General features: G+C 31.5%; 1 protein-coding gene across 1 annotated transcript; it reads right to left on the bottom strand.

Moving 5' to 3' along the window:
• Window positions 1-9,034: 9,034 nt before the first annotated feature.
• Window positions 9,035-10,635, bottom strand: LOC115878169 (adenosine 3'-phospho 5'-phosphosulfate transporter 1). The gene has a single exon (XM_030894560.1). The coding sequence runs from the start codon at window positions 10,503-10,505 to the stop codon at window positions 9,204-9,206; it is 1,302 nt and encodes a 433-aa protein (XP_030750420.1). The 5' UTR covers window positions 10,506-10,635; the 3' UTR covers window positions 9,035-9,203.
• Window positions 10,636-11,095: the final 460 nt, after the last annotated feature.

Genomic DNA, 11,095 nt, shown 5'->3' with positions numbered 1-11,095 from the left:
TGGTTTTAGTATTGCAATGATTTTTGTTCTCTTAAGTGAATGAGGAATATGTTGTTACAAAAGCACATATTTAAAAAATAATGCCAGACTTTTTTCCAAAAATATAAAATCTTGTTAAAATAATAAAAATCAAAAGAAAACATCTACCCTTTGTACAGAAAAAAATGCACATCGCCATAACCATCTAACCCACATTGTTCTTTTGTTGTCAAACTTTAAAAACAAACTTGTAATTCTCTGCTGTTTATGTTTTTTGTAATGCAGCTTGCCTACGAAGCTTTTATAATAAAATAATATACTAATAATAATAGCTCCCGTATATAGCGTTTAATGCCTTGGGAGTAGCAAGGTACAGCTTGCCATGCTAGAGCCGTTCGGTATACAAGGAAGGTAATGTGGCTAACACTACGCTTCAACCGCCTATTATTACCTCAGGATTATGAATCCCAAGTACTCATTTAAGGCTCAGTCGACCTAGGTACCCAAACTATTTTTATTTTAATAAAAATAGTCGGCTGATGAACTGCCGGGTGTAGGATTCGAACCCACTACCTTGAGATTAGTAGACGAGAGCCTGTACCTCTACGCCACCGGGCACCTTGATAAAAAATAATATTGTACTATGCCCAAATTATAGGTATCCAAAGCTGATATTAGTTCTCCATGTATAATCATTCGCCACTGACAGTCGCCTACAAATTTTGAACCGCACAAATTTCTTGAAAAAATAACCAGGATTTTTTCAAGAAATTAGCTCACCACAAATATTTAAACATTATTTAATGAACCGTCTTTAAACCTCTGTAGCCATCCTTGCCATTCTTGGAATGCACAAAAATCTCCATTTTTGGATAGTTTTTGAAATCGCCTCGTTTTTCAAGTTCAAACGTTACATATTTTCGCTCCAACATTATATGTCGATAAAGTACTGATTCACAAAACTGATGATCGTCACGCGTGGATATTAAAGAGCAGAAATAAACTGATTTATATATTAAAGTTCAAACGTATTAAAAAAACTTTGCAAGGCAGTGGCGAAATACCCATAAAGGATTTTATGGAGAGTTCAAACGTATTGCTCAAACAGAGAGGAACGCGAAAGACTCAAGAAAACTCTGTTCTACGTTATTGACAAATCTGTAGAGGAACATTCCAATTATATCGTTCCGACTATAACATCGCAATCGAGGTGTCCTGATTATTGGATCTTCCGATTAAAGAGGTTGCACTGTATTTTATCATTGTGTTTCAAAAAATTATTTGTTGTAACAATATTAGTTTGCTAAGTAGAATGTTCCAAAAAAAACGTACTCAAACTAGTGATGTAAAATTTCCAGAAATATATTTTCGGAAATATTTCCGGAAATATTTCCTGAAACATTGGAAATATATGGAAATATTGGAAATATATGAAATATTTTAAAAAATAAGAAAAACTGAAATATTTATTTATAAAAATCATAACAAAACATCGCAAAACACAAAATGCTTATACATAAACACAAATAAAGAGTTATTCTTCAGTTTAAAAAATAAATTAAGGTTAAATTTGTACAAAAAAAATGATTAGTCGAACAAGACTCATATCGCTGTCATCAGCATCACACTCAATAACATCTTCTTGCCAGTCTACTTCCTCAAAATCTTCAATAGTATCGGAAATAAAAATTGATCTATTACCGTTTCCTATTTTCTTCAGCAAGTTTTCATTGTGGGATACATAGAGTAGCTTAGCGGCTCTATAGTAAGCCTGTTAGTCTATAGTAAGCCTGTTTCTCTTTTTTGAATGAATATGACTATAAACGCTAAAACTGCGTTCCGTGGCAGCCGAAGATGCTGGTATCATCAACATTCGTGAAGCTACTTGTGATAATGAAGATGTAGAACACAGTCCTTTCCACCGGGAGACTGGGTTATCAAAACTACTTTTCCATATGAAGTTATTTCCAAATAACTTGCCACTTCTACAACGGTAATCTGCTATTTCATCTATCATTTCTTGCTCCTTTATATTGAGTTTATTTTTTGATATATTAAGCATTCTATGGCAGAAAGAATTTGGGTTTCATCAAGTTCAGAACCTTGTGATTTTGGATTTAGTAATTCTGCAGCGTAATGAATGGGTTTAATAGCAAATTTTTCTCTTTTGTCAACAAAGTCCAACAATTCGGATTTTTCTTTGTCGTCAAGTGAGGACAATGCAAGATTATTCTGAATTACCCTTCTAATATCACAAAATGCTTTTACAGCAAAATGAATAGTGCAATAATCTCCTTCTACAATTTTTAACCATTTGCCAATAGGTTCAAAAATGTTAATTACGTTGGAAATTTGGGCCCAAAATACTTCGTCATTTAATATCCACAGCTTAACATTTTTATCATTCGTGTTGCTTCTTGACGTGGCAACTCCTTGTAAACTGAGCCTAGTATTGTATACACTTTTTAAATTGGTCAAAATTGAAGACCAGCGAGTTTTTACTACGCTACGACTTACGAGCTCGGGACTTCCCAGTAGAAATCCGAGGTTGCAAATAAGTTGGTGAATCCTCAAACTCGATATATTCACCATATTATATGTTTGTAAAACTGTTCTATAGTAACTTTAATGTTTATAGGGTTACAAAATATGAAAGATATATTAATAAACATCGGGTTTGAATCGTTAATGACAAGATTTAAGTATTTTTAAAAATATTTCCAATATTCCCAATATTTCCGAGACACGTTTGGAAATTTCCAATATTTCCATTTCCATGGAAATATTTCCATTTACAACACTAACTCAAACTAATCTACTTAAGTCTGCTACATAAACAAAATAAGTAAATGTCTTATTTAAGTTTTTTAAATGATATATAAATTAATAAACATTAAAAATTGTATGTTCTACGTAAACGTAAAAAAACATATAAACAGAAAAAATATTTAAATTTTTGAGCAGTCTTATTCAATGTATTAAAGATATACGGTGTGATTGAATGAAAGTGTTTGAGCTTCAGTTGGTCTCTACTGACTTTATTATAAATATCGTAATCGCGTATAAAGACGGGGGGAGAGAGAGAGAGCGAGAGAGAGCGAGAGAGAGAGAGAGAGAGAGAGAGAGCAGTTGGTCTCTACTGACTTTATTATAAATATCGTAATCGCGTATAAAGAGGGGGCGAGAGAGCGAGAGAGCGAGAGAGAGCAGTTGGTCTCTACTGACTTTATTATAAATATCGTAATCGCGTATAAAGAGGGGGCGAGAGAGCGAGAGAGAGAGAGAGAGAGAGAGAGAGAGAGAGAGAGTTTGATTAAGGTCCCGTCAGTACCCTAGGAACGTTTAGCGACATATGAAGAGTCCCGGGGAAAAACATGATAAGTGCCGTTTTCTGGATTTTAGACTTTTACAATATTATATTAGGTCTAACTGATCCTATATGCTATATGCCTAGTAAAACAATACGGGGAAAGAACCTGATAACTACCAACCGTCCAGAGCTCTCCTGTAAAATTAGTAAAATGGAGCCTATCATGTTTTTCCCCTGGACCCTTCATATTGTACAGGGTGCTCAAAAGTTTTATGTAAAAATTATTAAAATATAAAATATTTCCTTCTAATTTTTAATGGAACGGCCTTTATATTATTTTCTTTTAGATGCAGAATTTAAAAATAAACATTTTTTATAGTATATAAAGAGCTTCGATGTTTTAAACTGCTTCGCAGATATTATGTGGCGTGGTTTTCATTCAATCACACTGTATATGTATATATATATATATATATATATATATATATATATATATATATATATATATATATATATATATATTTTTTTTTTTTTCTAAACATGACAAAATTCGAATATCTATATTTAACTTAATAAATATTAAAAACTAAGAGAATTTCGGATTTTCAGTGTCTTAATTTACACCAAGTCTAAGTTAAAATAAATAAAGACAATGGAATAAGGTCCGAAATTCTTTTAGTTTCAATACCGAATCATGGTCTACCACATTTAATAAATATTTTTTAAATGAAAATTAAAAAAGACACATCATTGTTTAAATGACCAGTTTTTTACTATAGTTGAGAAAGACTTTGTGGCATTATCGTTATGTGTAATAGTATTAAATCATCCTTCATAAAATTAGTACTATATATCAAAATAATAAAATTTTTAAAGATATCTTTATCGCTAAAAGAGAAGTAGTGTAAAGAGTAGGAAATTATTTTGAGTAAAATTTCGAAATATTTTTTATATGTTGTAAAAATGTCGCTATTAATTATAATATAAAGTAATTTAATAAACTTAAAGTAAACATAACTTATTAAAAAATCTCAAACAGTTGGAAGAGTTAAAAGTATAATTTAACTTCAGAGACATAAGTAAACATAGAGGCGTCCTAACATATGAATAACATTGAGATCTCTTTTAGCTCTCCAAAGTCTCGTGTTTATTTTTATTTTAATCCGTAAAATGTTTCAAGCTAGACACCTCTGTGTTAAAATAAAATAACCTGTAGCATGGAATTATACAGTTCTTCTCGCGTAACTTTTTCTTGTTTCGACATTTTGTACGTCTTGTGTTGGCAGTTGATATGAATTTGTTCTGTGGCAGACGCTGTGTTATGCTTTGCCTAATAATTGAATCTGGTTTAAACTATATTAATTATTAAATTCTACTCTCCCACTACATTAAACAATTTAAAATAATTAAAGTTTTATTATAGAGGGTGGTCCGAATTGTAATTGGGAAACATTTTCTGGATAAAAATAATAAAAAAGTTCGTATAAATTTATGTCCTAAAATGCTTCGTTTCGGAGATACAGGGTGTAGAAGTTTCATTTTATTTCTGTTTTTTCCCAAATAACTAATAACTAACGTCGATATTTGGATGAAAATTGGTTTTTTTTTGACATGAAAAATTTTATTTCGACGTCACTATTACTCTTTGTGGGGTGCACCACCTCAATGTTTTTTAACTGCTTTGAAGAGTAACTGTATTACACTCTATCTCTATGATTACACTACTGAATGAAAAAATATACATTTCCGCCGTTCTTTACGTAAAAAAGGTGTCTTGGTAGAAATCGCCATGAGCAACTGTTCTCAAGATATTTGGAATCTAAATAATCAATATATGTCATCATTGACCAAAAATAAACATATTGACTATCACAGATTATTTCTGACTATATATTTATTTAGCTGATATGATAAATTTGTTAACTTTTTACTTTTTTAAATGAATCCATTCCATTCCAAATTTTAAATGAATCCATTCCAAATTAATTGTTTCAGTCTAATAACTATCTAGTCAATATGTTTATTTTTTTATCAACGATGACATGTATTGATTATTTGGAATCCAAATATCTTGAGAACGGTTGAAATGTACATTTTTCCCTCAGTAGTGTAGTACAGGTACCAATGAAAAATTATTACTTCTCAAACCGCTTAAAAAATATGTAGGTTGTGCCGCCTATAAGTAGAAGTCATATTGACATCGAAATTAAATTTCTCGTGTCAAAAAACACCTATATAGACACCAATTATCATCCAAATTACAGGGACAATAGTTAGTTCAAAAATTATTTGGAAATAAATACCTACTAACATTTATACTGCATTTATACGCACTTTTTTACTTATTTTTATCTGCAGAATATGTTGCCGAAGTTTCCCGATTACAATTCGGTCCACCCTGTATATTATTTTGTATTAATTAATGTCCAGCTCTGTTTTTACTAATACCACAGATTATACAGATTATAAACTTTGTTTTTTCTTTATTGTTTTTCGTGGTTCCAATTTTCGGAATCGGGCACTAGTTAGGTTACTAGTTTGCGCACATAGCACGCCCACTTATGGCCTCTAAAATTGTGCACAGCGCCTGACCGGCACAGTTAGTAGAGAAATGTCGGAACACCGAATAGCGTCATGCAGTATTTACGCGTACCTTATCATGGTTACCATATGCGCGAGTTGTGCGCGAGTCAATTTTTAACGCAACACCCGCTAATAACGTTACCGCCTGACGTAATTTGCGGATCAGTTACACCAAGCACTATTTCTAAATAACGTTTAAAAATTGCTTAAATGAGCATGTGCGGGTATTTGACAACCGGGGCCGGCCGGCGAGATCTTTTAAGTCCCGTTCTCAGAACAGCGACTATCGCCAGCGACACATCAGAAGAGCCAATCGGATTTCTACAAAATTCAAACAGCTGTCAATTTTAAATTTAGTACAGCTCCCATTGGTTGTTTGAAATGTCAAACTGTGTCGCCAACGACACGACGCAGTTATGTTTGAATTGTTTTGTATTATTACTTTAGTTTTATTAGGTAATTTGATATTTAAGTAGCTGGGATTAGTTTTAATTAAATAAATATGACCTAGAATATGGATTCTACCTCTTCCAATATTAAAGAACCTATAAAGAGGCTTAGGTTTACATCAGATGACGATTTAGCCCTTCTAAGAGAATTTGTTGCTTGTTGCCCTAAACCCACTGGCAGATGTTGAACAATAAAACACTGGAAATAATCATTTTAGCCCTTTAGTTTTAAAATACCTAGTAAACAAAACAATTTCAAAGTTTTAAATTCAAAGTTAGGTTAAGTTTAAATAGCGGATGCGACGCGAACAGAATTCTTTCCGATCCGATAACTATAAATGAAGAGAGTTAATACCACCTCACTTAAGGAAATAACACCTGGCCTTATTAACGTCCATGCACGCTATTTAGCAATATCTCTCTATACGCTGTTTATTGTTATTTTACGCGAGTTTATTTTTGCGCATAGGAAATTTTACTCGTTTGCACATCGTCATAAAAACAATTTTCGTACTACGAATTAGGGACAAGGTTTTTATCTGTATACATATAGTATACCTAATCTGTGCTAATACTAACTATTCAAAAAACGACCCATCTTTTATTGTTTTGACGGATTATGTTCGGTCGTAGGGGGAAAGTTATACAAGAAGAACTGTATTGCTTTAAAAGATTTACAAATACAGTTGTTCATATTTTTAATGTACAAAAAACAATCAGTTTATCAATAAAGCGGGCAAAGTGATATATATAGAAATGTGCTTTCTAAATGGTAGCGCAATGTTTTGTACATAAAACTTGTGTAATTATTGTAGTAAAACTTAGGTGAAATGATATATAGGCCAGTTTTTCCAATCAAGTCATGTTTGCTAGTTGAATCAACTGTTAACTTGTTCGAGATATATTAAACTATTTTCTCTACGATATTTTTTGTATTCTGAAAAATGAAACTCTTGAAAAAAAGTTTTTCCTTTTCTCTTACTAAAATTATATAATGGAAAATAAATTTCTTGCAGTTTTTAGTTATATAATAAAATTATATAAGAGTATCTTGCTAACTGCTAACTGTGCAATTCATTTCTATATTAGCAGTTCAAGGCAAGAAACTCTTATATAATTTTACTAAAATTATATTGCAGCATGACAATTTCCTTTTTAAAGTTAATTTTATTGAAATGTTTATATATATCATCTCTTTAAGTTATATATTTATTTTCTCGAACTTCACTAGTTATTCAATAATAATAATAATAATATTGTAATAGATATATTGGTGCTGTTATTTTTGTTGGTGAAAAATATCTTTATAAATAGAATCTATAAAGTTATTAAATAAGTTGTAAAATATTAGAGTCTATTAAAATTATTTTACTGAAGTACCATTATTTATTTCTTACCAAATTTGTGTTTAAATACCACTACTCACATTTTCCTGGGATTTAATAGTAATAAGTCCCATGTTGGTGGGTCAAATTGGTCGCTTTTAAAGGGAAACGCCCTTTTCTATAGGATATAGACGAAAACTAATATCGGTGACAGGAGCTCAATTTTTATCGAAAACATGATGGTGAAAACCGCACATCGATATCTGTTACCGTTTCGGAGTTACAGGGTGTTTTTCAAAAATGTACATTTTTAACAAATCGCTGTAATTTTCTTGCTATGGAAAATTTTGTATTTTTATGAAAACATTCCCAAAGCACCTTTTTACGTAGAATTTAATGGTTTAAGTATAATTTTTTAAAATTAATAATTTAAGAATTATCAACAGAAAAAATTATTTTTTATTTCGGACACCCTGTATATTTCTAATGATCTCAGATCTCAAAAGAACATAAAATTACCTTTCCAAAAATACAGCACACTTGATATTTTGTTATACTCCCCTTCGAAATACAGAATTTTTAAAATTCGCCACTTTTATCTAGTAGGCTTTGGACCCTCTTATTGATGATTGGGACACCAAAACTGGAGGCAAGAAGCATACTCACAAGCATACTGATGAATGAATGGCAAAAGGAGTGGGATCGTGGGATTTAGATAGATATTGTAGATAGACACATGATCTCATACCAGACATTAATACCTGGTGGACAGAAGCTTTGGAGTTACAGACTACTTTTTAAACTCAGGCATTGACAGGGCACAGATGCTTTAACAACTATTTTCATAAAAGGGAGATATCCACCTCATATTTGTGTATGTATTGCAAGGAAGTTCACATTGCCGAACACACACTATACCTCTGCAATGAATGGAAGCAGTTTAGAGAGCTATTCCAATGGGACAGTGGACAAGTATTAAGTCTTTAATGCTAAAAATATTATGCAAAGCGGTGAAACATGGAAAATTACATATAGATGCATTCGAGAAATAATACAAACTAAAGAAAATAGAATGGGGAGCCATACCGCAAAGACAGCCTTCCAGCTGAAGTAATGCACAAGCGGTTTCCAGCTGAACAGAGCATGGAGTTGGAATGGAATGCGAGGAGGCTTTTTTAGTCGGTAGGAATCTGACAATACCCAACGGTGTCTTATGCAAGATTTTTCCCCTCATCCCCAAAAAAAATATGTGAAATAAGACGGATTAAAAACTAGTGTATACACACCATACACAGTGTTTTACTTGATACGCTTTGACTGAACAAGTAACAGAACATGTAAAATGGTGTGTAGACGGGGTATTAAATGGGACATACAAAAATAAAAATAAGTTTCATATATATTGTATATTTCTCAATATGTACAGATAATTATAAATATGAAAAAGTAAAATAAAAATGTATTGTAAACTTAATAGTTTTCTGACAATCTTAAAGCTTTGTTTATTCAAAATCTAATTAGAAACTATTCAAATCTCTATTCTTAAAATTACCTGTGTTAGTTTTTTATGAGGTTTGAATTTTGCAATTTGATCATTTTAATTCTGTACCCACAATAAATTTTTAACAGTATACTAAAGAACACCAAAAACAATCCTACTCCTCCGATAATATTTACTTGATGATGGTAAATTATACAACTTAATAACACAGATAGACACTGCCTGATTGTGCTTATGATTACAAATACTAAAGGACCAAATGTATCTATTGTACAAAATATAAACATTTGTCCCGAAGCTGAGCAAACTGACAGAATAGTTACGTCAACTATGAATTGTGGATAGGCAAACATAAACTTAAATGATTCTAAAAGACCTCCATGTTGTAGTAAAGACACTAGTGTAAAAATACATGAAAAAAAGTTTACAAAACACATCATTTGTATGGGTTTCATTTCATAAGTTTTAAATAATTTCCCTTGCCAATTTGAGGTAAAACTGTCAAAAGCTATGTAGGAGCATAACAAAATAACTCCACTAAATGTTGTCACCGTGCTTGTGGCTCTATCATTCCCAGAATCTAACATAAAAAATAACATTCCCACAGACAGGATAACAGCAGTCACATATTCATAAAATTCGTATTTGGTTTTGGAAATGATTTTACCCATTATCATCACAGGAATAGTTTTGCTTGCTTTGGCTAACACTTGATGGGGGAACGAGACATATTTTAAAGCTTCATACTGGCACCAAGAACTCATGATATTTGAGAATGAGCAAAATACGTATTTATATAAAGGACATCTATGCCTGGGCTGTCTGGTACATATTAACACTACAGCTGACATTGCAAAAGCCAAAATTCTATTTACAAACACTAAGAACTGTGAGTCCTTAAAAATACCTTCTTCTCCATTGGAATTCTCGTACTTTTGTGTCATTACTTTTTCTTGAAGCACTCCCCAAGACAAATACGAAATTTGTAGGCCAAAGAAATAAAATAATAACAAAACGGCATCTTGAAAAACGGTTCTAGATGTTTTAGAGCCATGTATATTTGGATTTACCAGCAATAACTCATCTTCACCAAAACATGTTCGCATTATACCTCCAATCGGACCTCTTCCACTTTTATTTAAATAATTGGTCCTAATTACGTATTTATATATTACGTAGCCCGGAATAAAAATAGTTCCATATCCTAATACATTCCGCAATCCATGTATAACCCAAATAAAATTTTCTGGTGGGTCTTGCACTATGCTTATATTCAAAATCCATACGTTAATTAATAAAAAGAATATTATACCTATTATTGTAACTATTATTATTAATATTTCTATGTTACGAGCCATTTTTATATAATACTTTTTGTTTAATAAATATATTATGCATTTTTGTTTTCAAAATAAAACATTGAAAACATTCTCTACAAAAAATGACATTTTTCGACATACAGATGTGACAGATGTTATCCAAGCATCCAAGCAGTGCCTTCTATTAAAAGATCAGCCTACGGGCGAGATTTATGACGTCACGCTACTTAGATATAACGGATTAATAAATATGTTGTAGAATACATGGAAAACATAATTATTCCTCAGATTTTTGGTTTGTATTTTAAAAATGATATATCTTGAAATATGATATAATGAACTAACATATACAGTTGGGTCAACGGATCTTTGCGTGCACGTCACAAAACTATGATTAACATCAAATCAATTCCCTTTTATACGCTCTCTTTCTAACTTAAGCAAGACAATTCGAAGAAATACTGAACGTATGTCTTCATAGTTATCCGACATACGGTCGGAGCTAAAATTATACATAATATACAGTTAATAACTAGCAACATATATACCTATTTATAGTAATAAATACTTTGTCAAATAAACTATGAACCATACAAATAAAGCAAATGTATTTATTTTGTACAAGTAAT

This window comes from Sitophilus oryzae, unplaced genomic scaffold (genome assembly GCF_002938485.1).
Source record: "Sitophilus oryzae breed Bouriz unplaced genomic scaffold, Soryzae_2.0 scaffold_1500_pilon_pilon, whole genome shotgun sequence".
NCBI classification, from domain to species: Eukaryota; Metazoa; Arthropoda; class Insecta; order Coleoptera; family Curculionidae; genus Sitophilus; species Sitophilus oryzae.
The sequence above is the reverse complement of the archived record's forward strand: the minus strand, read 5'-3'. Positions and strand labels throughout refer to the sequence as shown.

Bases quoted from the DNA above. Each gene is read 5' to 3' on its own strand.
- LOC115878169 (XM_030894560.1), bottom strand. From the start codon at position 10,505: ATGGCTCGTAACATAGAAATATTAATAATAATAGTTACAATAATAGGT.